Below are 16,623 nucleotides of genomic sequence, written 5' to 3' on the forward strand. Positions count from 1 at the left end.
ACACGGGGGAGACACGGAGAGACACGGGGAGACACGGGAGAGACACGGAGAGACACGGGGGAGACACGGTGAGACACGGAGAGACACGGGAGAGACACGGGGAGACACGGGGGAGACACGGTGAGACACAGGGGAGACACGGTGAGACACGGAGAGACACGTTGAGACACGTTGAGACACGGGGAGACACGGGGAGACACGGGAGAGACACGGAGAGACACGGGGGAGACACGGTGAGACACGGAGAGACACGGGAGAGACACGGGGAAACACGGGGGAGACACGGTGACACACAGGGGAGACACAGGGGAGACACGGTGAGACACGGAGAGACACGTTGAGACACAGGGGAGACACAGGGGAGACACGGGAGAGACACGGGGTGACACGGGGTGACACGGGGGAGACACGGGGTGACACGGGGAGACACGGGGAGACACCGGGAGACCACAGGGAGACACGGGGAGACATTGGGAGACACGGGGAGAGAGAGACATGGAGAGACACGTAGAGACACGGAGAGACACGGGGAGACACGAGGAGACACAGGCGAGACACGGTGACACACAGGGGAGACACAGGGGAGACACGGGGGAGACACGGGGGAGACACGGTGAGACACGGAGAGACACGGGGAGACACGGGGAGACACGGGGAGAGAGAGACATGCGGAGACACGGGGAGACACGGGGAGAGAGAGACATGGGGAGACACGGTGAGAAACGGAGAGATACGGGGAGACACGGTGAGACACGGGGAGAGAGACACGGGGAGACACCAGGAGACACGGGGGAGACACGGGGAGAGAGAGACATGGGGAGACACGTAGAGACAGGGAGAGACACAGGGAGACACGAGGAGAGAGACACGGGGAGACACGGTGAGACACGGGGGAGACACGGTGAGACACGGGGAGACACGGGGAGACACGGGGGAGACACGGTGAGACACGGGGAGACACGGGGAGACACGGGGGAGACACGATGAGACACAGTGAGACAGGGAGAGACACGGGGAGACACGGAGAGACACGGGGAGACGCGGGGAAGACACGGAGAGACACGGGGAGACACGCGGAGACCTTTCTGAAGAGCAGGAGTCTCCTTGCGAGCTCCGGGGAGGGGACAACGTTGTAGGTGAGAGACACCAAGTTGATTAGCTGAGACACGTGGTGGGACAGGGACACCGGGTCCTCAAGCTCGCGAGACAGGTGCTGTCTGAGGACACACAGAGAGACACAGAAACACACAGAGACACACAGAGACACACAGTGACACACAGTGACACCAGGTTGAGTAGCTGAGACACACAGAGACACACAGAGACACAGTGAGACAGAGACACACAGAGACACACAGAGACACACAGAGACACACAGAGACACACAGAGACACACAGAGAGACACAGAGACACACAGAGACACAGAGACACAGAGACACACAGAGACACACAGAGACACACAGACACACAGTGACACACAGAGACACACAGAGACACACAGTGACACACAGAGACACACAGAGACACACAGACACACAGTGACACAGAGACACACAGTGACACACAGAGACACAGTGACACAGAGACACAGAGACACACAGTGACACAAGAGACACAGTGACACACAGAGACACACAGAGACACACAGAGACACAGTGACACACAGAGATACACAGAGACACAGAGACACACAGTGAGACACTGAGACACAGTGAGACACAAAGAGAAACACAGAGACACACAGAGACACTCAGAGACACACAGAGAAACACAGAGACACAGTGAGACACAGTGAGACACAGAGACACACAGAGACACACAGAGACACACAGAGACACAGAGACACAGAGACACACAGTGACACACAGAGACACAGAGACACACAGAGACACACAGAGACACACAGTAAGACACACAGTGAGACACACAGTAAGACACAGAGACACACAGAGACACAGTGAGACACAGAGACACAGAGACACACAGAGACACACAGAGACACACAGTGAGACACACAGAGACACACAGAGACACACAGGGACACAGAGACACACAGTGAGACACACAGAGACACACAGAGACAAAGACACACAGTGACAGAGACACACAGAGACACACAGAGACACACAGAGACACAGAGACACACAGAGACACACAGAGACACAGTGACACAGTGAGACACAGAGACACAGAGACACACAGATACACAGAGACACACAGACACACAGAGACACACAGTGACACACAGAGACACACAGAGACACACAGAGACACAGTGACACAGAGACACAGAGACACACAGAGACACACAGAGACACACAGAGACACACAGAAACACACAGAGACACACAGAGACACAGTGAGACACACAGAGACACACAGAGACACACAGTGACACACAGAGACACAGTGACACACAGAGATACACAGAGACACACAGACACACACAGTGACACACAGAGACACAGTGAGACACAGAGACACACAGAGACACAGAGACACACAGAGACACACAGTGAGACACAGTGAGACACAGTGAGACACAGAGACACACAGAGACACACAGAGACACACAGTGACACAGAGACACACAGAGACACACAGAGACACCAGGTTGAGTAGCTGAGACACGTGGTGGGAAAGAGACACACAGAGACACACAGAGGCACACAGTGACACAGAGACACACAGAGACACACAGAGACACACAGAGACTAACAGAGACACACATAGACACACAGAGACACAGAGAGACACACAGAGACACACAGAGACACAGTGAGACACACAGAGACACACAGAGACACACAGACACACAGAGACACACAGAGACACACAGTGAGACACACAGTGAGACACACAGTGACACACAGAGACACACAGAGACACACAGAGACACAGAGACACACAGAGACACAAAGAGAAACACAGAGACACACCGAGACACAGAGACACACAGAGACACACAGATACACACAGAGACACACAGTGAGACACAGAGACATAGAGACACACAGAGACACACAGAGACACACAGTGACACACAGAGACACACAGTGAGACACAGAGACACAGAGAGACACACAGTGACACACAGTGACACAGAGACACACAGAGACACACAGTGACACAGAGACACACAGAGACACACAGTGACACAGAGACACACAGTGAGACACACAGTGAGAGACACAGTGACACAGAGACACAGTGAGACACAGAGACACACAGAGACACACAGTGACACACAGAGATACACAGAGACACAGAGACACACAGAGACACACAGAGACACAGTGACACACAGAGACACAGTGACACACAGTGAGACATAGAGACACACAGAGACACACAGAGACACACCGAGACACACAGTGACACAGAGTCACACAGAGACACACAGAGACACAGTGACACACAGAGACACACAGAGACACACAGAGACACACAGTGACACAGTGACACACAGAGACACACAGAGACACAAAGAGACACACAGAGACACACAGTGACACAGAGAGACACACAGAGACACACAGTGACACACAGTGAGACACAGAGACACAGAGACACACAGAGACACACAGAGACACACAGTGACACACAGTGAGACACAGAGACACAGAGACACACAGAGACACAGAGACACACAGAGACACAGTGACACACAGAGACACACAGAGACACACAGAGACACACAGTGACACACAGAGACACACAGAGACACAGAGACACACAGAGACACACAGAGACACACAGAGACACACAGTGAGACACAGAGACACAGTGAGACACACAGAGACACACAGAGACACAGTGAGACACACAGAGACACAGTGAGACACAGTGAGACACAAAGACACAGAGAGACACAGAGAGACACACAGAGACACACAGAGACACACAGTGACACAGAGACACAGATACACACAGAGACACAGTGAGACACAGAGAGACACACGCAGAGACACACAGAGACACCAGGTTGAGTAGCAGAGACACACAGTGACACACAGAGACACACAGTGACACACAGAGACAGAGAGACACACAGTGACACAGAGACACACAGAGACACACAGAGAGACACAGAGAGACACAGAGAGACACAGAGAGACACACAGAGACAGAGAGACACACAGAGACACAGAGAGACACACAGAGACACACAGTAACACACAGCGACACAGAGACACGCAGAGACACACAGAGACACACAGAGACACGCAGAGACACGTGGTGGGACAGAGAGACACACAGAGACACCAGGTTGAGCAGCAGAGACACACAGTGAGACACAGAGACACATAGAGACACAGTGAGACACACAGACACACACAGACACACACAGAGACACACAGTGAGACATAGAGACACACAGAGACACAGAGACACACAGAGACACACAGAGACACAGAGACACACAGTGACACACAGAGACACACACATACACACAGTGACACACAGAGACACACAGTGACACACAGAGACAGAGAGACACAGAGAGACACAGAGAGACACACAGAGACAGAGAGACACACAGAGACACAGAGAGACACACAGAGACACACAGTAACACACAGCGACACAGAGACACGCAGAGACACACAGAGACACACAGAGACACGCAGAGACACGTGGTGGGACAGAGAGACACACAGAGACACCAGGTTGAGCAGCAGAGACACACAGTGAGACACAGAGACACATAGAGACACAGTGAGACACACAGACACACACAGACACACACAGAGACACACAGTGAGACATAGAGACACACAGAGACACAGAGACACACAGAGACACACAGAGACACAGAGACACACAGTGACACACAGAGACACACACATACACACAGAGACACACAGAGACACACAGTGACACACAGAGACACAGTGACACACAGAGATACACAGAGACACACAGACACACACAGTGACACACAGAGACACAGTGAGACACAGAGACACACAGAGACACAGAGACACACAGAGACACACAGTGAGACACAGTGAGACACAGTGAGACACAGAGACACACAGAGACACACAGAGACACACAGTGACACAGAGACACACAGAGACACACAGAGACACCAGGTTGAGTAGCTGAGACACGTGGTGGGAAAGAGACACACAGAGACACACAGAGACACACAGTGACACAGAGACACACAGAGACACACAGAGACACACAGAGACACAGTGACACACATAGACACACAGAGACACACAGAGACACAGAGACACACAGAGACACACAGAGACACACATAGACACACAGAGACACAGAGAGACACACAGAGACACACAGAGACACAGAGACACACAGAGACACAGAGACACACAGAGACACACAGAGACACACAGTGACACACAGAGACCACAGTGAGACACACAGAGACACACAGAGACACAGTGACACAGAGACACAGTGACACACAGAGACACACAGTGAGACACAGAGACACAGAGACACAGAGAGACACAGAGACACACAGTGACACACAGAGAGACACAGAGACACAGAGACACAGAGAGACACAGAGACACACAGAGACACACAGTGACACACAGAGACACACAGAGACACACAGTGAGAGACACAGAGACACAGAGACACACAGTGACACACAGAGACACACAGAGACACACAGTGACACACAGAGACACACAGTGAGACACACAGAGACACAGTGAGACACACAGAGACACACAGAGACACACAGACACACAGAGACACACAGTGACACACAGAGACACACAGAGACACACAGAGACACAGAGACACAGAGACACACAGAGACACAGTGAGACACACAGAGACACACAGAGACACACAGACACACAGAGACACACAGAGACACACAGTGAGACACACAGTGAGACACACAGTGAGACACAGAGACACACAGAGACACACAGAGACACACAGAGACACAGAGACACACAGAGACACAAAGAGAAACACAGAGACACACAGAGACACAGAGACACACAGAGACACACAGATACACACAGAGACACACAGTGAGACACAGAGACATAGAGACACACAGAGACAGTGACACACAGAGACACACAGTGAGACACAGAGACACAGAGAGACACACAGTGACACACAGTGACACAGAGACACACAGAGACACACAGTGACACAGAGACACACAGAGACACACAGTGACACAGAGACACACAGTGAGACACACAGTGAGAGACACAGTGACACAGAGACACAGTGAGACACAGAGACACACAGAGACACACAGTGACACACAGAGATACACAGAGACACAGAGACACACAGAGACACACAGAGACACAGTGACACACAGAGACACAGTGACACACAGTGAGACATAGAGACACACAGAGACACACAGAGACACACCGAGACACACAGTGACACAGAGTGACACAGAGAGACACACAGAGACACACAGTGAGACATAGAGACACACAGAGACACACAGAGACACAAAGAGACACACAGAGACACACAGTGACACAGAGAGACACACAGAGACACACAGTGACACACAGTGAGACACAGAGACACAGAGACACACAGAGACACACAGAGACACACAGTGACACACAGTGAGACACAGAGACACAGAGACACACAGAGACACACAGAGACACAGAGACACACAGAGACACAGTGACACACAGAGACACACAGAGACACACAGTGACACACAGAGACACACAGAGACACAGTGACACACAGAGACACACAGAGACACACAGAGACACAGTGAGACACACTGAGATACACAGAGACACACAGAGACACACAGAGACACACAGTGAGACACAGAGACACAGTGAGACACACAGAGACACACAGAGACACAGTGAGACACACAGAGACACAGTGAGACACAGTGAGACACAAAGACACAGAGAGACACAGAGAGACACACAGAGACACACAGTGACACACAGAGACAGAGAGACACACAGTGACACAGAGACACACAGAGACACACAGAGAGACACAGAGAGACACAGAGAGACACAGAGAGACACACAGAGACAGAGAGACACACAGAGACACAGAGAGACACACAGAGACACACAGTAACACACAGCGACACAGAGACACGCAGAGACACACAGAGACACACAGAGACACGCAGAGACACGTGGTGGGACAGAGAGACACACAGAGACACCAGGTTGAGCAGCAGAGACACACAGTGAGACACAGAGACACATAGAGACACAGTGAGACACACAGACACACACAGACACACACAGAGACACACAGTGAGACATAGAGACACACAGAGACACAGAGACACACAGAGACACACAGAGACACAGAGACACACAGTGACACACAGAGACACACACATACACACAGTGACACACAGAGACACACAGTGACACACAGAGACAGAGAGACACACAGTGACACAGAGACACACAGAGACACACAGAGAGACACAGAGAGACACAGAGAGACACACAGAGACAGAGAGACACACAGAGACACAGAGAGACACACAGAGACACACAGTAACACACAGCGACACAGAGACACGCAGAGACACACAGAGACACACAGAGACACGCAGAGACACGTGGTGGGACAGAGAGACACACAGAGACACCAGGTTGAGCAGCAGAGACACACAGTGAGACACAGAGACACATAGAGACACAGTGAGACACACAGACACACACAGACACACACAGAGACACACAGTGAGACATAGAGACACACAGAGACACAGAGACACACAGAGACACACAGAGACACAGAGACACACAGTGACACACAGAGACACACACATACACACAGTGACACACAGAGACACACAGTGACACACAGAGACAGAGAGACACACAGTGACACAGAGACACACAGAGACACACAGAGAGACACAGAGATACACACAGAGACAGAGAGACACACAGAGATACAGAGAGACACACAGAGACACACAGTAACACACAGCGACACAGAGACACGCAGAGACACACAGAGACACACAGAGACACCAGGTTGAGTAGCAGACACAGAGACACATAGAGACACACAGAGACACACAGAGACACGCAGAGACACGTGGTGGGACAGAGAGACACACAGAGACACCAGGTTGAGCAGCAGAGACACACAGTGAGACACAGAGACACATAGAGACACAGTGAGACACACAGACACACACAGACACACACAGAGACACACAGAGACACACAGTGAGACATAGAGACACACAGAGACACAGAGACACACAGAGACACACAGAGACACAGAGACACACAGTGACACAGAGACACACAGTGACAGAGAGACACACAGTGAGACACAGTGAGTGGGTGGGTGAGTGAGTGAGTTGGTGTTTGAGTGAGTGAGAGAGTGTGTGGGTGAGTGAGAAGGTGAGTGAGTATGTGGGTGGGTGAGTGGGTGAGTGAGTATGTGGGTGAGTCAATGAGTGGGTGAGTGAGTGAGTGAGTATGTGGGTGAGTGAGTGAGTGGGTGAGTGAGTGGGTGAGTGAGTGAGTGAGTGGGTGGGTGAGTGAGTGGGCGAGTGAGTGAGTGAGTGGGTGAGTGAATGAGCGGTGAGTGAGTGAGTGAGTGGGTGAGTGAGTGAGTGACTGGGTGGGTGAGTCAGTGAGTGAGTGGCTGAGTGAGTAAGTTAGTGGGTGAGTGGCTGAGTGAGTGAGTGAGTGGGTGAGTGAGTGTATGGGTGAGTGTATGGGTGAATGGGTGAGTGAGTGAGTGGGTGAGTGACTGAGTAGGTGAGTGAGTGAGTGTATGGGTGAGTGTATGGGTGAATGGGTGAGTGAGTGAGTGGGTGAGTGAGTGAGTGGCTGAGTGAGTGAGTGTGTTGGTGAGTGAGTGGTGAGTGAGTGGTGAGTGAGTGAGTGAGTGGTGAGTGAGTGGTGAGTGAGTGGTGAGTGGTGAGTGTGTTGGTGAGTGAGTGAGTGTGTTGGTGAGTGGTGAGTGAGTGAGTGAGTGGTGAGTGAGTGGTGAGTGTGTTGGTGAGTGAATGAGTGGCTGAGTGGGTGAGTGAGTGAGTGGTGAGTGGTGAGTGAGTGGTGAGTGATCTTCACCGTGCAATGATGGTGAGGTGTTCCAGGTGCAGGATGGCTGAGTGGGTGGAGACACGTGACAGATCAAATGCCTCCACAAGGCGCTCCAATGAGGAGGTGTCACAGCCCTCTAGAACATCAACAACATCATCATCAACATCACCACCAACATCAACAACATCAACAACATCAACATCATCACCACTAACATCACCACTAACACCATCACCACCATCACCAACATCACCATCACCACCATCACCAACATCAACAACATCAACATCATCAACATCATCAACAACAACATCATCAACAACATCAACAACATCATCATCACCATCATCATCAACAACATCACCATCACCATCATCAACATCATCATCATCACCATCAACATCACCACCATCACCATCACCAACATCACCATCACCAACATCATCACCATCACCATCACCAACATCACCATCACCAACATCATCACCATCATCATCACCAACATCAACATCACCATCACCATCATCAACATCACCATCATCACCATCAACATCACCACCATCACCAACATCACCAACATGATCATCATCATCATCACCAACATCACCACCATCACCATCACCAACATCACCATCACCAACATCATCACCATCACCATCACCAACATCACCATCACCAACATCATCACCATCATCATCACCAACATCACCACCATCACCAACATCAACATCATCATCATCATCACCATCATCACCACCATGACCATCACCAACATCACCATCACCAACATCATCACCATCATCATCACCAACATCATCAACATCACCAACATCACCACTAACATCACCACCATCACCAACATTATTACCATCACCAAAATCACCAACATCACCAACATCATCAACATCACCAACATCACCAACATCACCATCATCACCACCATCACCAACATCACCACTAACATCACCACCATCACCACCATCACCACCATCACCATCTTCACCACCATCAACATCATCACCACCATCATCATCACCACCATCATCATCACCATCATCACCAACATCATCACCAACATCACCATCACCATCATCACCACCATCATCACCAACATCATCATCACCATCATCATCAACATCACCATCATCACCACCATCATCATCATCACCACCATCACCACCTCCAATGCCACCAAAACCGCCCACTCACCCACTCACCCACCCACCCACCCACTCACCCACCCACTCACCCACCCACTCACTTATACACTCACCCACTCACCCACTCACACACTCACACACTCACTCACCCACCCACCCACTCACCCACTCGCCCACCCACCCGCTCACCCACTCACCCACCCACTCACCCACTCACCCACCCACTCACCCACTCACCCACCCACCCACCCACTCACTCACACACTCACTCACTCACCCACTCACCCACCCACTCACTCACTCACCCACCCACTCACTCACTCACCCACTCACTCACTCACTCACATACCCACTCACTCACTCACCCACCCACTCACCCACTCACTCACTCACTCACCCACCCACTCACCCACTCACCCTCCCACTCACCCACTCACCCACTCACTCACCCACTCACTCACCCACTCACTCAACCACTCACTCAACCACTCACTCACCCACTCACTCACCCACTCACTCACCCACTCACTCACCCACTCACCCACCCACTCACCCACTCACTCACTCACTTACTCACCCACTCACTCATCCACTCACTCACTCACCCACTCACCCACTCACCCTCCCACTCACCCACCCACTCACCACTCACTCACCCACTCACTCACCCACTCACTCACCCACTCACTCACCCACCCACTCACTCACCCACCCTCCCACTCACCCACAAACTCACCACTCACTCACTCACTCACCCACTCACTCACCCACTCACTCACCCACTCACTCAATCACTCACTCACCCACTCACTCACCCACCAACTCACCCACCCACCCACCCACTCACCCCCCCACCCACCCACCCACTCACCCACCCACCCACTCACCCCCCCACTCACCCACCCTCCCACCCACTCACCCACTCTCCCACCCACTCACCCACCCCCCCCACTCACCCACCCACCCACCCACTCACCCACTCACCCACTCACCCACCCACTCACCCCGGAATCCACCACCACAGCGGGTGAGTAGCTGCAGCAGCACGAGAGGCTGGACTCCACCATCTCGGAAGCTGGCCACTGAGTCGTCACCACGTCGCTTGGACAGTTTTTGGCCGTCAGGCCTCATGAGCAGTGGGAGGTGGCCATACTGGGGGGCGGGGCTGGGGGGGGTGGGGGTGGGGGGTGGGGGTGGGGGGTGGGGGTGGGGGGTGGGTGGGTAGGTGATAGAGTGAGTGGGTGAGTGGGTGAGTGAGTGGGTGGATGGGTGAGTGGGTGGGTGGGTGGGTGAGTGGGTGAGTGAGTGGGTGAGTGAGTGGGTGAGTGGGTGAGTGGGTGGGTGGGTGAGTGATAGAGTGAGTGAGTGGGTGAGTGAGTGAGAGGGTGAGTGAGTGGGTGAGCGAGTGAGTGATTGAGTGAGTGGGTGAGTGGGTGAGTGGGTGGGTGGGTGAGTGAGTGGGTGGGTGGGTGGGTGAGTGAGTGAGTGGGTGAGTGAGTGAGTGAGCGAGTGAGTGATTGAGTGAGTGGGTGAGTGAGTGGGTGAGTGGGTGAGTGGGTGGGTGGGTGAGTGATAGAGTGAGTGAGTGGGTGAGTGAGTGAGAGGGTGAGTGAGTGGGTGAGCGAGTGAGTGATTGAGTGAGTGGGTGAGTGGGTGAGTGGGTGGGTGGGTGAGTGAGTGGGTGGGTGGGTGGGTGAGTGAGTGAGTGGGTGAGTGAGTGAGTGAGCGAGTGAGTGATTGAGTGAGTGGGTGAGTGGGTGAGTGAGTGAGTGAGCGAGTGAGTGATTGAGTGAGTGGGTGAGTGGGTGAGTGGGTGAGTGAGTGAGTGAGTGGGTGAGTGAGTGAGTGAGTGGGTGAGTGAGTGAGAGGGTGAGTGGGTGAGTGGGTGAGTGAGTGAGTGAGTGAGCGAGTGAGTGATTGAGTGAGTGGGTGAGTGGGTGAGTGGGTGAGTGAGTGAGTGAGTGGGTGAGTGAGTGAGTGAGTGGGTGAGTGGGTGAGTGGGTGAGTGAGTGAGAGGGTGAGTGGGTGAGTGAGTGGGTGAGTGTTAGAGTGAGTGGGTGAGTGAGTGGGTGAGTGAGTGAGTGGGTGGGTGGGTGAGTGGGTGAGTGAGTGAGTGAGTGGGTGGGTGAGTGGGTGGGTGGGTGAGTGGTTGAGTGGGTGAGTGGGTGAGTGAGTGGGTGAGTGAGTGAGTGAGTGGGTGGGTGAGTGGGTGGGTGAGTGGGTGGGTGAGTGGGTGAGTGGGTGAGTGAGTGGGTGGGTGAGTGGTTGAGTGAGTGAGTGAGTGGGTGAGTGAGTGATAGAGTGAGTGAGTGGGTGAGTGAGTGAGAGGGTGAGTGAGTGGGTGGGTGAGTGGGTGGGTGAGTGGGTGAGTGGGTGAGTGAGTGGGTGAGTGAGTGAGTGAGTGGGTGAGTGAGTGAGTGCGTGGGTGGGTGAGTGAGTGAGTGACTGAGTGACTGAGTGAGTGACTGAGTGAGTGACTGACTGAGTGACTGAGTGACTGAATGAGTGACTGAGTGACTGAGCGAGTGACTGAGTGAGTGACTGAGCGAGTGACTGAGTGACTGAGTGAGTGACTGAGTGACTAAGTGACTGAGTGACTGAGTGAGTGACTGACTGAGTGACTGAGTGATTGAGTGAGTGACTGAGTGACTGAATGAGTGACTGAGTGAGTGACTGACTGAGTGACTGACTGAGTGAGTGACTGAGTGAGTGACTGAGTGAGTGAGTGACTGAGCGAGTGACTGAGTGAGTGAGTGACTGACTGACTGACTAAGTGAGTGACTGACTGACTGAGTGACTGACTGAGCGAGTGACTGAGTGAGTGACTGAGCGAGTGACTGAGTGAGTGACTGAGTGAGTGACTGAGTGAGTGACTGAGTGAGTGACTGCGTGACTGAGCGAGTGACTGAGCGAGTGACTGAGTGAGTGACTGAGCGAGTGACTGAGTGACTGAGTGAGTGACTGAGTGAGTGACTGAGTGACTGAGTAAGTGACTGAGTGAGTGAGTGACTGAGTGAGTGACTGAGTGACTGAGTGACTGACTGAGTGACTGAGTGACTCAGTGAGTGACTGAGTGAGTGACTGACTGAGTGAGTGACTGAGTGAGTGACTGAGTGAGTGAGTGAGTGACTGACTGAGTGACTGACTGACTGACTGAGTGACTGAGTGAGTGACTGAGTGAGTGACTGAGCGAGTGACTGACTGAGTGAGTGAGTGACTGAGTGAGTGACTGAGTGAGTGACTGAGTGAGTGACTGAGTGACTGACTGACTGACTGAGTGACTGAGTGAATATGAGTGACTGACTGAGCGACTGAGTGAGTGACTGAGTGAGTGACTGAATGAGTGAGTGACTGACTGAGTGACTGAGTGAGTGACTAAGTGAGTGACTAAGTGAGTGACTGAGTGACTAAGTGAGTGACTGAGTGACTAAGTGAGTGACTGAGTGAGTGACTGACTGAGTGAGTGGCTGACTGAGTGACTGAGCGAGTGACTAAGTGAGTGGTGAGTGAGTGACTAAGTGAGTGACTAAATGAGTGAGTGAGTGACTGACTGAGTGACTGAGTGACTAAGTGAGTGACTGACTGAGTGACTAAGTGAGTGACTAAGTGACTGACTGACTGACTGAGTGACTAAGTGAGTGACTAAGTGAGTGACTGAGTGAGTGACTGACTGACTGAGTGAGTGACTGAGTGAGTGACTGAGTGACTGAGTGAGTGACTGACTGAGTGACCGAGTGACTAGCTAAGCCTCTACACCAATGACTGAGTGAGTGACTGACTGACTGAGTGAGTGACTGAGTGACTGACTGACTGACTGAGTGACTGAGTGAATATGAGTGACTGACTGAGCGACTGAGTGAGTGACTGAGTGAGTGACTGACTGAGTGAGTGACTAAGTGAGTGACTAAGTGAGTGCCTGAGTGAGTGACTGACTAAGTGAGTGACTGAGTGACTGACTGACTGACTGAGTGAGTGACTGAGTGAGTGACTAAGTGAGTGACTGAGTGACTGACTGAGTGACTAAGTGAGTGACTGAGTGACTGAGTGACTGAGTGAGTGACTGAGTGAGTGACTAAGTGAGTGACTGAGTGACTGACTGACTGACTGAGTGACTAAGTGAGTGAGTGAGTGACTGAGTGAGTGACTAAATGAGTGAGTGAGTGACTGAGTGACTGAGTGAGTGACTGAGTGAGTGACTAAGTGAGTGACTGAGTGACTGACTGACTGACTGAGTGACTAAGTGAGTGAGTGAGTGACTGAGTGAGTGACTAAGTGAGTGACTGAGTGACTGAGTGATCACCCGTAGTTGTCCGTGTGCTGCAGGGCGTGGTGGATCTGCAGGTGCTTGCTGGTGGACACCAGCCACTCGACCCCACGCAGGACGTGAGTCACCCCCATTGCCCGGTCGTCCACCACGGACGCCAAGTGATAGGTAGGTCGACCATCACTCTTCAGGAGGATCGGGTCCCCTTCCACGGAGCTGACCTAAAGGTGGGACAGACACGGGGGGGGGGGGGGGTGAGGGGGTGAGGGGGTGAGTGAGTGGGTGGGTGAGTGGGTGAGTGAGTGAGTGGGTGAGTGGGTGAGTGAGTGGGTGAGTGAGTGGGGGGGTGAGGAGTGGGTGAGTGAGTGAGTGAGTGGGTGAGTGTGTAGGTGAGTGAGTGTGTGGGTGGGTGAGTGGGTGAGTGAGTGGGTGAGTGAGTGACTGAGTGAGTGAGTGGGTGAGTGTGTAGGTGAGTGAGTGAGTGGGTGGGTGAGTGGGTGGGTGAGTGAGTGGGTGAGTGAGTGAGTGAGTGGGTGAGTGAGTGAGTGAGTGGGTGAGTGAGTGAGTGGGTGAGTGAGTGAGTGAGTGGGTGAGTGAGTGGGGGGGTGGGTGAGTGAGTGGGTGAGTGAGTGGGGGGGTGAGGGAGTGGGTGAGTGAGTGAGTGAGTGGGTGAGTGTGTAGGTGAGTGAGTGTGTGGGTGGGTGAGTGAGTGAGTGAGTGGGTGAGTGTGTGAGTGAGTGAGTGGGTGGGTGAGTGAGTGGGTGAGTGTGTAGGTGAGTGAGTGAGTGTGTGGGTGGGTGAGTGAGTGAGTGGGTGAGTGAGTGAGTGGGTGAGTGAGTGAGTGAGTGGGTGGGTGAGTGAGTGGGTGAGTGAGTGGGTGAGTGGGTGAGTGAGTGGGGTGAGTGTGTAGGTGAGTGAGTGAGTGGTGGGGTGGGTGGGTGGGTGGGTGAGTGAGTGGTGAGTGAGTGAGTGGTGAGTGAGTGGTGAGTGAGTGAGGGTGAGTGAGTGGTGAGTGAGTGGTGAGTGAGTGAGTGGTGAGTGAGTGGTGAGTGAGTGGTGAGTGAGTGAGTGGTGAGTGAGTGAGTGGTGAGTGAGTGGTGAGTGGTGAGTGAGTGGTGAGTGAGTGGTGAGTGAGTGGTGAGTGAGTGGTGAGTGAGTGAGTGGTGAGTGAGTGGTGAGTGAATGGTGAGTGAGTGGTGAGTGAGTGGTGAGTGAGTGGTGAGTGAGTGAGTGGTGAGTGAGTGAGTGAGTGGTGAGTGAGTGGTGAGTGAGTGGTGAGTGAGTGGTGAGTGATGACGTACGTGGTGAGTGAGTGGGTGAGTGAGTGGTGAGTGAGTGAGTGAGTGGTGAGTGAGTGGTGAGTGAGTGAGTGAGTGGGTGAGTGAGTGAGTGGTGAGTGAGTGGTGAGTGGGTGAGTGAGTGGTGAGTGAGTGAGTGAGTGGTGAGTGAGTGGTGAGTGAGTGAGTGAGTGGTGAGTGAGTGGTGAGTGGGTGAGTGAGTGGTGAGTGAATGGTGAGTGAGTGGTGAGTGAGTGGTGAGTGAGTGGTGAGTGAGTGAGTGGTGAGTGAGTGAGTGAGTGGTGAGTGAGTGACTGAGTGAGTGGTGAGTGAGTGAGTGGTGAGTGAGTGAGTGAGTGGTGAGTGACTGAGTGACTGAGTGAGTGAGTGAGTGGTGAGTGAGTGGTGAGTGATGACGTACGTTGTGAGTGGTGAGCCCGTACACGAGGTCGTCATGGTGACTGTCTGCGAGGTTGCCATGGAGACGGAGTCGCACCACGTGGGATTCTCCCCCAGCCGCTCGCCGCTCAGCCTCCAGCGGAGGCAGGGAGCGACAGCGATTGTCATACCTGGGGGTAGCACTCACCACTCACTCACCACTCACTCACCACTCACTCACCACTCACTCACCACTCACTCACCACTCACTCACCACTCACTCACCACTCACTCACTCACCACTCACTCACCACTCACTCACCACTCACTCACCACTCACTCACCACTCACTCACCACTCACTCACCACTCACTCACCACTCACTCACCACTCACTCAGTCACACACTCACTCACTCACTCAGTCACTCACTCACTCACTCACTCAGTCACTCACTCACTCACTCACTCAGTCACTCACTCAGTCACTCACTCACTCAC

The 16,623-nt window shown here is 53.0% G+C and overlaps 1 protein-coding gene across 1 annotated transcript in view; it reads right to left on the reverse strand.

Moving 5' to 3' along the window:
- Positions 1–16,347, reverse strand: part of LOC142922608 (nondiscriminating glutamyl-tRNA synthetase EARS2, mitochondrial-like) — a 31,398-nt gene extending 15,051 nt beyond the window's left edge. The window contains exons 1-5 of the mRNA XM_076063427.1: positions 16,168–16,347; positions 14,506–14,690; positions 11,210–11,370; positions 9,073–9,181; positions 1,082–1,217 (exon numbers count right to left, since the gene is read on the reverse strand). Coding sequence (XP_075919542.1) covers positions 1,082–1,217; positions 9,073–9,181; positions 11,210–11,370; positions 14,506–14,603 — 504 coding nt within the window. The 5' untranslated portion in view covers positions 14,604–14,690; positions 16,168–16,347. The remainder of the gene's footprint in view (positions 1–1,081; positions 1,218–9,072; positions 9,182–11,209; positions 11,371–14,505; positions 14,691–16,167) is intronic.
- Positions 16,348–16,623: the final 276 nt, after the last annotated feature.

The sequence above is a fragment of the Petromyzon marinus genome, unplaced genomic scaffold (genome assembly GCF_048934315.1).
Source record: "Petromyzon marinus isolate PM22_M1 ecotype Great Lakes invasive population unplaced genomic scaffold, UKy_Petmar_22M1.pri1.0 PM_Scaffold_118, whole genome shotgun sequence".
Lineage (NCBI taxonomy): Eukaryota > Metazoa > Chordata > Hyperoartia > Petromyzontiformes > Petromyzontidae > Petromyzon > Petromyzon marinus.